At 40.6% G+C, this 14998-nt stretch overlaps 1 protein-coding gene across 4 annotated transcripts in view; it reads left to right on the top strand.

Moving 5' to 3' along the window:
- The window catches only part of KDM3A (lysine demethylase 3A), a 53024-nt gene that overhangs the window by 29427 nt on the left and 8599 nt on the right, over positions 1-14998 (top strand). For all 4 annotated transcript variants that reach the window (XM_060655869.3, XM_060655852.2, XM_081795241.1 and 1 more), the window contains exons 12-20: positions 1246-1460; positions 4903-5055; positions 5193-5288; positions 5697-5824; positions 7314-7509; positions 9593-9765; positions 10144-10380; positions 11781-11952; positions 14308-14395. In XM_060655869.3, the coding sequence (XP_060511852.1) occupies positions 1246-1460; positions 4903-5055; positions 5193-5288; positions 5697-5824; positions 7314-7509; positions 9593-9765; positions 10144-10380; positions 11781-11952; positions 14308-14395 (1458 nt within the window). The remainder of the gene's footprint in view (positions 1-1245; positions 1461-4902; positions 5056-5192; positions 5289-5696; positions 5825-7313; positions 7510-9592; positions 9766-10143; positions 10381-11780; positions 11953-14307; positions 14396-14998) is intronic.

The following is a 14998-nucleotide window of genomic DNA, read 5'->3' as shown; positions in this document are numbered from 1 at the left end:
TTTCCTGCAGATAAAATAGGAGGGTTAGAGTTACAGTAGTAAGGCCCAGTTGCCAAATCCTGTTTGCCATCTCCCCCTTTGAAGAGCTTTTCAGATTCATTTTTTAGTATTATGACTATCTGTAATTTGGGCGATCAATTAAAAATTTGCATCTCTCCTTTGGACTGCTTGAAATAAATTTGCCTCTGTTAAGCGACTCTCAGTGTCCTTTCAGTTCATTCTACACTCTTCTGGACAAATGGTTTTTCTAAAATACAACATTAGGTATGTATCATGGACTCAGAGATTTTTGATAGGTGCCCAGTGATCAGTGGAGAAATCAAGATCTTTCATTTTTTTTTTCTTTTGTATGAAATATAGTTTCTTTGACATGCTTTCTCTTACCTAATATCCACCTGTTCTTAAAGGCCAATGTTAATCACTATCCCTACCACAAAGTCTTAATATTAGCCCCACAAAACTCCCAGTCAGTACTTCCTTCTCTGGCTCCTATAAGATTTAATGATTGTTATGATACCTAACATATCCTACTTCTGTGTATATTATGTCTACTTCTGTGTCTCCAACTCGATTGACATAGAATGTCATTTTGAATAAATTTTGAAAAAATTCAAAACTAACACTTAGGAAACACACTTGGGTGTTAAAGATATTGAAAGAAAATCCTGAGAATGTATTCTGCCTTTTGCTTCACCTTCAGGTACTTAGGTCTGTCTTAATACTGCCTCTCATTCCAGAAGCTTACATAATAATTTGTAGCTGGTATTCAAATGGGTGCTGAATTCCTCAAGGATCTATGTGGACATGGCTTCAGTGACTGTCTAGAGTTAGCCTTCCTTGGCTGAGCATTATTCTTGAAGCAGTGTTTGTATTCAAATCTGATCAGATTATCTATCACCTGCTGTTTGGTTTCCGTTTTCTTCTGTGGTGACTTGTGATGGTCCTTGCTATAAAGTCCCAAGTCTGGAAGGTTCAACACCTGCCTCTGGAGGCAGTATGATTATATCTTGGTTGAAGTAAATAGCACTTCTCCCCCACCTCCCTCTCTGCATCTTCTGAGGGAAAACTTAGAAATTTAAAAATTTTTTAAATCTTTCCACTGACGTTGCTAAGTAACAATTGGCTGTAATTAGCCATGGAGATTATAGAAAACTGGGAAGGAATTTGATTTAAATAGTAACTATAAGGCGTAAATCATTTCTTTGTATGTGTGTAACATGCTTTTCCCCCCTCCACTTCCTCTAGGTTACAATTCAACAAACATGGTGTATTGCGGGTGGAAGGGTTCTTAACACCAAACAAGTACGACAGTGAAGCAATTGGCTTGTGGTTGCCTTTAACCAAAAACGTTGTGGGGACTGATTTGGACACTGCAAAGTATATCCTGGCCAACATTGGAGACCACTTCTGTCAAATGGTGATTTCTGAAAAGGAAGCTATGTCAACTATTGAGCCACACAGTAAGAGCATCTCTTAGGGGGTAGGATTTTTGAGTCCAACTTGATTTGTTCCTAAATGACACCTAAGTTCTAATTTGCATGGGTTTCATTTTCATCCAGAGGTTTAGATGACTTTGGTATAGTGAGGTTGCATTTTCCCTTTTATAATTTTTATAAGGTTCTGCCTGTTGGTCAGAGTCAGTCACTTGTCGTTGGGGTTGGTTTTGGAGTAGTTACCAAAGGAGTGGAACTCTTTGTTAAGGAAGGTGAAGTAGTGGTGGAATTTGCACAGCCTTATCAGCAGTGTGGGCTCCTCAAAAGGTGATGAGGCCTCTCTGGTTGGGTTATTTTTCAGACGAAGGCTCTTCTTTGTTTCTAAGTTTGTTTTGAGATGGAGTGCACGTGCACAAGCAGGGAGGGGTAGAGGATGAGAGAGAGCGAGAATTCCAAGCGGGATCCACACAGTAAATGCAGAGCCCAACATGAGGCTTGATCTTAACTGTGGGATCATGACCTGAGCTGAAATCGAGTCGAGCACTTAACCGACTGAGCCGCCCAAGCGTCCCTGAGACAAAGGTTCTTAATCAGGAATTCATTTCAAAGAAAATAGACTTGACTGAAAAATCAGAGTCTGAGGAGCTGGGTCCCAGGCATGAGAATGGGAACAAGTTCAGATGAAAAGGATTCTGTTAGAGTCAGGGTTTTAACAGAATATATGGAGGTTCCAGCTGGATGAGTGCCAGTGTCTTCCACTCTCTGAGAGCACTCTCACACTGATCTGGCGGCCCAGTAAATCACAGGGATCAGTGTGGGTGACATGAGAGCCAGACCTCCCTCATGATGTCTCAAAATCTGGTGTCTGGGAGAACAGCAGCACATCCTCCCTTTTTTATGCCTCTGTAGAAGTGAGACATCCCGCCAGAAACACCAAGGAGCAGCTATTTTATTTAAGTCTCACACTTTCCTCTATCATTTTGTCTTCCCCAAATGGTTGCAGTTTAAAAGTGAAGCCTTTCTGTTTCTCTGTAGATATCTTTTCAAACTTTGCATAACCAAATATGTTTCAGTACTGGCATCCACACATACCAGCCTTAAGAATTTTGGTTCTAGCTACCAGAAACTAAAGCTACTGGTTTCAGCACCAAAGTAGTTTGTTGGATAGGTACAGATACTGTTAAATTGCCAAGTCCAAGGAATGGAACTGAGGCATTCCAAGAAGCAGGAGGAATTCAGAGCTAGAAGGAGAATAGGATTGTGGGTTCCAGGAGGAAGCCAAAGTCACACTAAAGAGAGCTGTAGACTCTGTTCTGTTGAAATAATAGAGACTCTTATGAGTCAAGGATCTTATTAAAGTTGTTTTTCCTATAATTTTCTATTTAGGACAAGTGACACTGGTTTCCATTTTTAGTAGAGATAACAGAGTTTCCTTATTAAATACATTTAAGTAAAAGTGGGGTTAAAGAAAAAGTCTTTTTTTTTTTTTTTTACATGTTTTATTTTATTTTAAAATGTTTATTTTGAGAGAGAGAGTGTGCATGCACGGGGACAGGTAGAGAGAGAGAGAGAGGGTGAGAGCAAATCCAAAGCAGGGTCCGGGCTGTCAACACAGAGCCTGAAATGGGGCTCTAATCCCACAAATTGTGAGATCATGACCTGAGCCGAAATCAAGAGTCAGTCACTTAACCGACTGAGCCACCCAGGTGCCCCAAGAAAAATTGTTAGTAGTCTAGAAGTATTATATAAACGACTGGAATATAGAAACACTTTTTTGGAATATATTAGTAGCTTCACTCATGAATCAGCAGGACTGTTATAAGCAACTGATGTTTTTTTCTTTGCTCAAGAGAAGTCATTTGAACAATGTATAGAAAAAGGTACCGATAGTTTTCTTTTAAGAGCATAACTAAGAATCTCTGTCCTTGAAGATTTAAATATGATTAACCTTTCCTCCTTGCCTTTTTGATCATCCTGTTCTTCTCTGTTTCCTCTGTGACAAGTTGGTCAGTTGGAGAGAGGAGCTCACTGTGAGTGATACTGACAGATGCACCACAAGGTGTTCCAAAAAGGGTTACCCTCTGATCCTGAGATTGGGAAGCAGGTCTCAACCTTTATACATTTAGTCCTGTCTCTTCAATGACAAATAATCATTAAATGGGTGGCTGAGAAATGTAAGAATACTCTGTAATAAAACAGTCTACCTGAATGACCAAGGTGAAGTTCATAAAACCTCATTTGTAAAACACCTAAGGCTCTGTGTATCGTGCACTGAACTATTACATTATAATGAAATGGCAGAACTTCACTTAGCAATTGGATTAATTTGGTAAAAGCTGAAATTGATCATTTATGTTTTGGCCCATCAGAAGCAAGAATGAATAAACCACAGATTGGATTAGGAAAAAGATATTTTCCATATAATAAGAACATGGCAGTATTGATCCAGTCTTATTCAGAAGAGAGAGACAGACAGAAAAGTTTTCTGATTAACAGACATTGGGCTTTTGTGTGATCCAGGAAAATGTCCTCCTTTTGCATATAATCCTGAAGCTTTCTGATACCTGATTTGGCACTCCTCCTTACTAGGGGAGGGGAATGATGGTCTGCTCAGTCCTGTAAGGCTGCCCCATCCAGTTATCAGGGCTTGGCCACTGCAACAGAAAATACTAGTTTGTAGAATCTTGGATTATGCTTCAACCTGTTGGATATTTGGTTAGTGTGAGTCAGACCTGGATGCCTGCATCACTACTGGCACTAAAAAAATCAAGTTTCTGATTCTGGCCAATGAAGGAACCCAGCTGTGTACTGTTGTGCCCCCTTCAAGTTAATGTTCCCTAAGGGACAGGTTCCCTAAGACCTTGGGGCTTTTTCTAGGCTGTGTGAGTGGATTCAGGGCCTGTGTGAATAACCTGACAATCTATGTTGGGCTGGCAGATCTGAGTCATTCTTGTTTCCTTTGGAGAAAGTATTGTCCACGCTGTCTTCAGATTCGGAAAGGGGCTCATGATCCAAACAAAAGGTGAAAGAACCACTGCTGTGTAATACCTGTGTCTTATTGCAGCTTCTGTAATTACTCATGCTTTTTCCATTGATTTATTCAGCAGTACTTATGTGCTAGCGGTATGCAGAGTGGGTTTGGTATAAGGCACAGTCTGAGCAGGGATTCTGCATGGACAGAGTTTAGTCTCCTAGGAGGAGGTAAAACTACACCTGACTGTATACAGTGTGAAGAAGCTTGAGTCTGAAATACCAATACAAGTTGATGGGAGTGCTGAAGGAATCCAGGAGAGCGTCATGGTGGAGGGTGGAGAGGTTGGGGGGGCATTTGAGATGGTCTTTGAAGGCTAAACAAAGTTGATGAGAACTCCAGTGAGAGGGAGGAATGATGTCAACTTCTCTCCCCTTTCATGTTTTACTTCAGAAGCACTCTCCTCCCCAGGACTAAGTGATTTATTGATTTTTGTAGGACAGGTTGCTTGGAAGCGAGCTGTCAAAGGTGTTCGGGAAATGTGTGATGTATGTGACACCACCATCTTCAACCTGCACTGGGTGTGTCCTAGGTGTGGGTTTGGAGTGTGTGTGGATTGCTACCGGATGAAGAGGAAGAATTGCCAACAAGGTTAGAAATGACTTGATTCTCTCCTTCAAGCCCCCTTACACAAATTAAGCCGTTTATTGATTTGTGATTGATGGATTTCTGAAGCATTTAGGGCCAGAGTCCATGGGGAGCAATTACTACAAATCATTTCTTTGTAGGTGCTGCCTACAAGACTTTCTCTTGGCTAAGATGTGTGAAGAGTCAGATACATGAACCAGAGAACCTGATGCCTACACAGATCATTCCTGGAAAAGGTATTTCATGCAGTGCAGTGGTTTTCTTTTCCCCTTGTTCTGGTTAACTCAGGGGCTGGTGATTGGTTTTACTTTCTGTAGTATAATTACCTGCTAACTCACTTTAGTGTGTATCGTAAATTGTCCAAAAATGTGTTAAGTAATGCCCCCAAAACATTTTGATTAAGGTCTTGTGAATCGTTTTGTAGAAGGAAAATAATGCTTTTGTGGGGGAAGGCATACTTAGGATGAAAAGGAGGAAATATAAGCACCATGCTGCTAAAAAAAAAAAAAAAAAAAAAAAAGAAAGGAAAAAGTAATTCTGTTGGAAGTACCAGTTTCTACTTTGTAATATTGAGGTTGATAGTACCTAATACCCTTGTTCAGATGTTTGTCTCTGCCCCCCCCCCCCCCCCGCTTTTTTTGTAGCCCTCTATGATGTTGGAGACATTGTTCATTCAGTGAGAGCAAAATGGGGAATAAAAGCAAATTGTCCCTGTTCAAACAGGCAATTCAAACTCTTTTCAAAGCCAGCCTCAAAGGAAGACATAAAACAGGTATTACTGTTTATGCTAGATTCACCAACCTTGAGATTGTTGTCTGTCTTTTCAAATAACCCAAGGATTCCTATAGTGTATTTGAAAGGAACATGGGGACAGTGGTCCGTGGAAAGAGGCAAGTCATGTATTTCATGTGACACTTCATAGACCCATTCTCCCTTTCCACATTATTTTTGTGGACCTCATCTGTAGTCTCTTTTAGTAGGTTTTAATTTTTGTTCCTTGAAAGAGCAAAAACGTCTGTCTGTTGTAGTCTACTTAATGAGTTGCTATTGAATTTTATGTGGGTTTTTTAAAAAACTTTGTGCTTTATAGAGTTAAGATTATTTAGATATTCTTTACAATCTTTTAAAATTACTGAATATGTTTTACCTATATATTTGAGGGGTTGAAGGAAATAATATTGAAATGAACCTTTATATCCCCATTTCTCACCTCAAAAAATGTACATTTCTGTGGTGCCCATGTGACTTTTCCTGGTAGCATCCCTTTCATCTCCACCATCACCTCTACCCCACTCTCTCTTCTTCCCCTTTACCCCAGTGTATCATTCTCTCACATTGTGTTTGATAATCAGAAGTTCTTTCACATTTTCATAAAGCTTTGGCGTCAGAGGCAGTATAGCTAGAAGAGCTGTGCCCCTTAGATTCAGAACTGAATTTGAAATCTTTTTCTGCCACTTTCTAGTTGCATGACTTTGGCTCACATGGACGGTTTCACATGAGGAGTTCCACTTTCTTATCAATAGCAGAAGAAGAATAATACTGATAATTGGGTATCACAGAAATCCATCACACATAAAAGAAAGATCAGGACCACAGCAGGAATTTGTTGTTTCCTTCCTTATGTTTGTATAAACTCATTAGCTGAGTCAAGGCAGTTTTTAAGTAACAGAAAAATAAGTGGTGTGCTCTGTCCAGTTTTTTAAATGTTTGAGTTCTTTTAAGAGCTGTTGATCACATTTTAAAGCCTACTATGCTATGCTAAAACAAAAGAGCATTTTGTATTCTGCATCCCATTTCCTTCTGAAATCACAGCTGTACCTTTCCTACCCTGCTTCATTCATTCATTTATTCATTCATTCATTCATTCATTCATTCATCAGCCATGCTGTGAGTGCCTATTCAAGATATTATGAGCTCACAGGGAAGATAGACACAAACTAGTCATTTTAAAGCAGCGTGGTAAGGGGAGTGATAAGGGTTTGTATGAGCAAGAGATGGGTGGTAAAGGGGTAGAGAGGGAAACATGTCTTTTGTTTTCACCAGCAATACTTAGAAGCTATAAGAAAATTAAAATCTCTTTTATCTTGTATAGTTCTGCCCTGTTATTGCAAGGTTACTGCAGCTGTGGTGATGTCCAGGACTATTAGGTGGTTTTGTTTGGGGTATTTATGTCCTACTGGTGAGCTGTTAGGGAAGAGGATAAGAAAAAGGAAATGTAATGTTTTAGCTTGTGGAAAATTCTCCTTTTATACTCAACACAGACTTCCTTTGCTGGAGAAAAACCTACTCTTGGTGCCGGGTTCCAGCAGAATCCCTTGGTGTTGGAGCCAGTGCCTGTGGCTGGGGAAGCTGCTTCCAAGCCAGCCAGCAGCATGAAGCCCACCTGTCCAGCCAGCACATCTCCTTTAAACTGGCTGGCAGACCTGACCAGCGGGAATGTCAACAAGGAAAACAAGGGTGAGTGTTTTCTGCTTTCCTGTGGGTTCCTGAGAACTTTAGTCCATTCACGGGAGGAATTGGCAACCTCAGTTGTTGTGAGAACAGAGTAATTAGAAGTGTGTGGAATGGAAAGTATTGGTTCCCTGTAGTTCTCCTGAGTCCTGGTACAAATGCAAGTATTTTTAAAATGCAACCCCAAAGGGGAGAACTTTTGCTGACTGTAGAACTCTAGGTTGAGATTGTGTTTGGCAAGAAAGGAGGGGGCTGAGACTTGTTTTAATAGGCGATTTTCCATCTTTCTGTCCTTACCCTGTTTGTTTTTTCTGTTTTGTCTAATTAGAATGTTCTGGCTTCAGTTTTATTTTTCTCATCTGTGCTTTGTCTCAGGATGCTTGACGACAGTATAAAGAACATGGGCTTTGGATTCAGGTAGTTCGTTAGGTTTAGGCGATTATGCTTTTTAGCCATGTTTTAAGAAAGAAAAATTGCAGGTTAATTTCTTTTGTGCAAAGATCCTAATCAAAATTTCAGTGAATAGAATTCAACACTGGGGCGCCTGGGTGGCTCAGTTGGTTAAGTGTCTGATTCTTGATTTCGGCTCAGGTCATTATCTCATGGTTCGTGGGTTCAAGCCCCACATTGGGCTCTGTGCTCACAATGCAGAGCCTGCTTGGGATTCTCTGTGTGCCTGCCCCTCTCTCTCTCTCTCTCTCTCTCTCTCTCTGCCCTTCCCCTGCTTGCTATCTCTCTATCTCTTGCAAAAATAAGTAAATAAATATTAAAAAAAAATTCAACACTATGAGTAAAGGAATTCTATAGCATGACCAAGTAGGGCTTCAGAAATGCAGCTGTAGTTTAACATTGAAAATGTGGGAGAAAAGTCATGTGACAAGACACAAAGTAGTATAATTCAATAGCTATTCATGATTAAAACAACTCTTAAATAGGAACAAAGGGAATATCCTCAATCTAATGAGTTTCTATAATAAAACTGACAGCAAATATAATGGTTGGTTTTTTTAATTGATATTTTTTTAACAGTTTTCCTCTGCTCAGGAATAAGAGAATACCTGCCATCACTATTTTATTAAACATTGTACTGGAAGTCCTGGCTGTTGCAAAGGCAGACAAAAAGATATAAGGATTGGAAAGAAAGATAAAGCTGTCGATATATATTTTTTTAAAGTTGTCGATATTTTAGACAATCTGATTATATGTGTGAAAAATCTAAAAGTATCCATATTTAATAAACATATCTACCAAGATTGCTACAGTGTTAATTTACATAAATCCATTATATTTTGTATATCAGGAGCACACAAATAGAAGAGGGAAGTCTAAAAAATACCATTTGCACCATGTGAGTTCACTCATGTGGAATCTAAGTGTTTTTTTTTACATTTATTTATTTTTGAGACACAGAGTGTGAGCGGTGGGTTTGGGGGGGTGGGTGCAGAGAGAGAGGGAGACACAGAATCCAAAGCAGGCTCTAGGCTTTGAGCTGCCAGCACAGAGCCCGATGTAGGGCTCGAACCCACGCACCATGAGATCATGACCTGAGCTGAAGTCATACGCTCAACCGACTGAGCCACCCAGGTGCCCCTCACTCCCCTCACTCATGTGGAATCTAAAAAAACAAATGAATAAACAAAAAGTAGAATCAGATCTATAATTGCAAGAGGGGAGAGGGGGTGGGCAAAATGGGTGAAGGGGAGTAGGAGATACAGGCTTCCAGTTATGGAATGGATAAGTCACAGGAATAAAAGGCACAGCAATAGGGAATATAGTCATTGATGTTGTAATACTGTTGTATGGTGACAGATGGTAGCTACATCTGAAACTAAAGTAATACTGTGTGTCAACTATACTCAAAAAAAAGTTTTTTTAACATAATATCACCTTGAATGTTGGATATTTATTATTTTAATACAAGTTGGAAATCCTTGTCTAAATCAGTAATTTCATTAGTATTTATCCTCTTAAGTTTTTTGGTTCTAAAGTAAATGAAAGCCAAGTTCGAAAGTAATTCTAATAGAAGACAAATAAGGGATTTGCCTTTTGGAATGCTTTTCCATATGGATGTTTTTCGTTTTGTTTCTAGAAAAACAACCAACAATGCCAATTCTAAAGAACGAAATCAAATGCCTTCCACCCCTCCCCCCTTTGAGCAAATCCAGCACAGTCCTCCACACCTTTAACAGCACAATTTTAACACCTGTAAGCAACAACAATTCTGGTTTCCTCCGAAATCTCTTGAATTCCTCTACAGGAAAGGTAAGCATTTGTTTTATTGTTTGTATTCCATCTTACAAAGATGAATACAGTCAGAGCAGGAAGAGACTAGAGAAATTGAAACAGAAAGTAGAAAGAAGGATTTGAATCTTAGGCTTTCCTTCATGGGTGCAGGTTTTATTGGCAGGCAGGCTTCACAGGGTTGTAGTACTGGGCTGGGCCATTTTCTCCTAGTAAACTTTTTTCTATACCTGCTTCCTGTGAGTTGTAATGTCAAGTTGACGGAAGGGGACTTACCTGTTTGTCTTAGGGTCCTGACTTGGAATCTTTTCTGGATATGTAATGGCCATCCTACTATTATAGGAATGGGTCTTTTGATGGTAGGGAATATTTAAGACTTGTGTTCTTTCTCAAATTCAGACAGAAAATGGACTCAAGAATACACCAAAAATCCTTGATGACATCTTTGCCTCTTTGGTGCAAAATAAGACTGCCACTGATTTATCTAAGAGGCCTCAAGGACTGACTATTAAGCCTAGCATTCTGGGCTTTGACACTCCTCACTATTGGCTGTGTGATAATCGCTTGCTATGCCTCCAGGATCCCAACAACAAGAGCAACTGGAATGTGTTTAGGGAGTGCTGGAAACAAGGACAGGTAAGAGGGGCCTCTGCTCCTCCAACCCAGTTCAGACCCCCTTTTGGAGGTCTTTTGGCAGGCTTCTGACAGCCCTGCTCCCCGCCCCCGCCTCTACCTCTCAATTGTGAGTGGTATATACTTTATCTGCTACTTTTGTACTTTATTGTTTGGGGTGAATATAATTAGGGCACTGTAGCTGTGAGTCTTATTTTTTGGAGTGGACATTCCTGAGCTCTCTACTAGTGAGGTTTTGATTGCTTCCAAACCAGTTATCACTGGGTTTTTGATGAGTGCTTTCTGGGCTCAGTGATTCTTGGGTATTGATTCTCAACAGAAGAAGTGAGAGCATGACTAAGAGGCTGATGGGGTTTAGGAGATTAGACAAAATACTATCCAAATCATGTGTCCCTCTTCCCAGAGTTAAAACCCTTATGCTGAAGGCAATTTTAGGTGGGCCAGAGCCATGTGGTATCATCTTGGAATTGGTGTGTAGTCTCCCAGGGGCCTGTTTTTAAAGGGCAGCCTTGTTCAATCTTAGGTTTTGGTTGATGGTTTAGGAGATACATGGCTTTGTAGACCTACTCCTCAGTGTTTTTGTTTTGGTTTTTGTATTTGGGATCTTTGGCTTCTCTTCTGGGCCAAATGGAGTCCTCACTACAGGAACGCTATGTTCTTGGACAAGTACAGGACTTGGGGAATTGGCAAATAGAGTTATGTATTTAACCAAAAAAAAATTTAAGAATTTTTTAATTCAGCCCCATATACTAACTAATAAGATTTGTTCATGATGGCAGTGACAGGCTGAATACGATCCACCACCCATGTTTTGTTTAGATTACATAATTTTTTTAAAAAAAATTGAACTCCCCAGTATTTTAGTCAGACTGTTTCACATAAAGATCGGGATTCCTGGGGGTGCCTGGGTGGCTCAGTCCATTAGGTGACGGATTCTTCAGCTCAGGTCATGATCTCGCAGTTCGTGAGTTCAAGCCCCGCATCAGGTTTTGTGCTGACTGCTTGGGATTCTCTCTCCTCTCTCTGCCCCTCCCCCCCCCTTCACTCTCTCACTCTGTCTCTTGCTATCAAAAAAAAAAAAAAAAAAAAAAAACAAACCATTAAAAAAATTGGGCTTGTCTTGGCCTTTTCGGGTGCCTCTTCCTGCCTGGTAGCAAGCATATTCTGTGAGTAATGGATCTGAGTCGAAGATGTGATTCTTGCTCGTAGACACTTACTAATGTAGTTAGAGCAAGGACTGTGTGAAGACAAATGCTGTGGGAGCTGAGAGCACTAAGCTGTCACTTTGGGATCTAACACTGAGGACCAGCCACAGAGAAACAAGGGGCTGTTTGAAAAGGGGCTGCCACTGGTTTGGGGACAGAGCTGGGGGAGTTCAAACTAAAGTCTTTGTTCTCTTTTAGCCAGTGATGGTGTCAGGAGTGCATCATAAGTTGAACAGTGACCTCTGGAAACCTGAATCCTTCAGGAAAGAGTTTGGGAATCAGGAAGTCGACCTAGTTAACTGTAGGACCAATGAAATCATCACGGGAGCCACAGTAGGAGACTTCTGGGATGGATTTGAAGATGTTCCAAGTATGTATTAAAGACCTTTTAAGGGGGTTAGAATGTGAAGGGAGAGCACAGGAGTAGCAGGAGTCTGAAGCCCTTCAGCAGCAATGACAGCATTGTCTGTGATCTTAGAGTTTAAAATTAGTGTGTTCTCTCTTCCTCCCCTTTCATTTTGCAAAGGTTATGCTTTCGACCTGAGGCCCATTCACTTTGTAGTTCCTTAAAGAGGTGAGGTTTTAGTTACCTGTACTTACGGTGGCTCCATGTCTGTCCTGTAACTGACATTCTGTGCCTCCACCTGTGCCTGGCGGGAGGGGAGCACAAAGCCAGGGCGTGGGACTCAAGGCTGGTGGTGTTATGTGTATCTCACTTTTATACATCCTTTTTACGTTTAAAAATTTTAATTATTGATTAATAAAATAAGACCTGAAGATGCCAGGGAATGTGAATTCATTTAACACCGGGTGTCCTGGTCACTGCCTACTGCAACTGGGCTAGAGGGGCATTGAGGCAGTAAGGCAGCTTGTGTGTCTGGTGCTAAGGCTTGGCCCTTTCTATGTATTGGCCAATCAGTAGTAAACTGTTTCCAAGAACATCAAGTTCATCTTTGACCCTGGGGATTCACATCACAGGCATCTGTCACCAGGCCTCCATCCCTGCTGGAGGGTTTGACCAGTTCATTCTTTAGACTCTCAGTAGCTCAAGGTCACTCATTCATCACCCTCACTTTTTTAGACACACTTCCATCTTTGAATCTGCTTCCTTATTTCCTTTTGTCCATATTTATAGATTATGGCTCATACTTTATTTGTAACAAAGTATTTAATACAAGGCATGATGGGGTTTTCTACAAGTACATACTAAGATGGAGTTTCAGACATAAGATGGTTACTTAGGGATCAACATCTGCGAAATAAAGGAAGAGGAAGCAGGACTGAGCAGGCAAAGGAGTCAGTTGCAATGCAGACTCAACAAAGCCTCAGCGAATCTTGCAGGGAGTTCTGAAGCAAGTATTGCCCTCCATTGTCTCTGATTAGGCTGCAGTTGGAAATTGCCAGGGTCTTTATTCCCCTGCCTCCCTTATTCTCTAAATGCTGGTGTCCCAGGACGGACATGATCTGGCAAGGCAGCCCTGTGCAGCTGGGGCAGACCTTATGAAGCTTTCCAGTTAGGCCTGAGTTCAAAGCCTGACTCTTGATATGTACTTGTGCATATGAGCTTGGTAACTTCATTTTTCTGGGACTCAAAACTTCCTCATGCCGGCAGATGGTAAAAACAGCTAAGAGTCAACTATAGCTTGCCTTTTCTTTACTGACGATTCTGCTGCGCACACTCCCAGCTCACCACCCACACTGACATACTGCTGGTATTCTGAACATACGCGGTACCCTGTGTTTTTCTTTGTTTCCTCCTGTAGTGTGCACTTAGCTAGGTTATGGGACAGTACTTGGTTGACTACAAAACATTATTACAAATGTTAGTCCTCAAGAGTACAGGGTCTGAAGTCAAACCTGGGCTCCAGTTCCAGTTCTGCCACTTAGTAACAGGTTGATCTTGGGCATCTGCCAGTTTCCTCATCCCAAAATGGGAATATTAAATAGTGCCTAAACTCACTGGGATGTTGGCTTTAGTTGTAAGGATTAAATGGTTAAAACACTTAGCAGAGACTAGAACACAGCAAGAAATGACATAATAGTTGTCATTGCTGTTAATCGTAATTATCAGTATCTTTTTCAAGTAGAGCTTGGTTCTTGGTTCCTTGGCATTACAATGGGTAATTGTGCTGACTAAACCCTGTGGTGCTGTTGACCCTAGTTATCCCTGGACAGAACATCAGGTAGTTTCAGTCTTGCTGGGCAAAACAAGTCATTTATATTTCATGGTGGCCTCAGAAAATCTGGTCTACTAAACATCTGTGGCCTCTGATTTTTAAAGTGCAGTACTGTTTATTAGTTGGAGAGCTACTCACTTCTTCCAGAACACTGTATAGGAGGAAGAGACTGGATCTGAAACAGACAGCTGTCAAAACCAACTATGTGTAAAGGGCAAAAGGGGGTGGCTGAAGTCTGTAAGTGTGCAGCAGTTTAATAAGCATCTAGAAAAGCTTAGTTCGTAATTTTTATTTTGCTACTCCTGTGTTACCTCCTGGGTACGAATGCATTTCTTGGCCCTACGGAAATAAAATAGGCAATTTTATTGCAATTGGCAGGAGGGGAATATTAAAGAAAAATATTTGTGTACTGAACGTATCGGATTGTGAAGATTTTGCAGAGGTAAATTTTATTGAATTGTTAAGCATAAAATGCTAATTTGCCATTTATTTTGGTCTGTTTCTGAGTTATGAATAATAACAATTCAGTAATTCTGGCTACTTTTCAGACCGTTTGAAGAATGAAAAAGAACCAATGGTGTTGAAACTTAAGGACTGGCCACCAGGAGAAGATTTTAGAGATATGATGCCTTCTAGGTATGATTATTGGTGGGGTGAGGGATGAATCTGTCCTTGACTTGATAGGCTAAATTCTTTTTGAGGTGGTGAGAAAACAGTTTTCAGAAGAGAAAGATGAAATATGGAATAGTTCCACTGGTGCTGATATTTCATTTCTAGTCTTGGAGAAGTATGTTTTAAATGAGATGAAGTTCCTGACTCTGAGATCTGGCTGACTAATGAAAGGTCCACTAGTTTCAACTGTAGTGCCCTGCTAGAAAGAGGCCGGCTGAGGTGTGCAGCCTCTGGGCTGGAGGCAGTGCTGGGATCAGACACATCAGGTTCAGTGCAATGATACCGTTGAATTAGACAGCAAGACTGCTGAATTGGTAGATCCATTTTCCTGATTGGAGCTTGGACTTTGAAAAGAATGCTTAGAACTAATAATACATCCCTGAGTGTCACTTCTTACCATCAGAAAGTTATCACTCAAATCATTTGTCTGAAATATTCCAGATCATTTTGTTAAAGATGTGTGCTGTAGGAGAGGAAGAAGACATTTTTGTTCCTAACTACTATAAGTCTCATCTTAAATATTGTAAGGAAAGCTATCTCCATCTTTATCTTCCTATTGGTAAGAAG

Source organism: Panthera onca, chromosome A3, assembly GCF_046562875.1.
Source record: "Panthera onca isolate mPanOnc1 chromosome A3, mPanOnc1 haplotype 2, whole genome shotgun sequence".
Taxonomy (NCBI): domain Eukaryota; kingdom Metazoa; phylum Chordata; class Mammalia; order Carnivora; family Felidae; genus Panthera; species Panthera onca.
The sequence above is the reverse complement of the archived record's forward strand: the minus strand, read 5'-3'. Positions and strand labels throughout refer to the sequence as shown.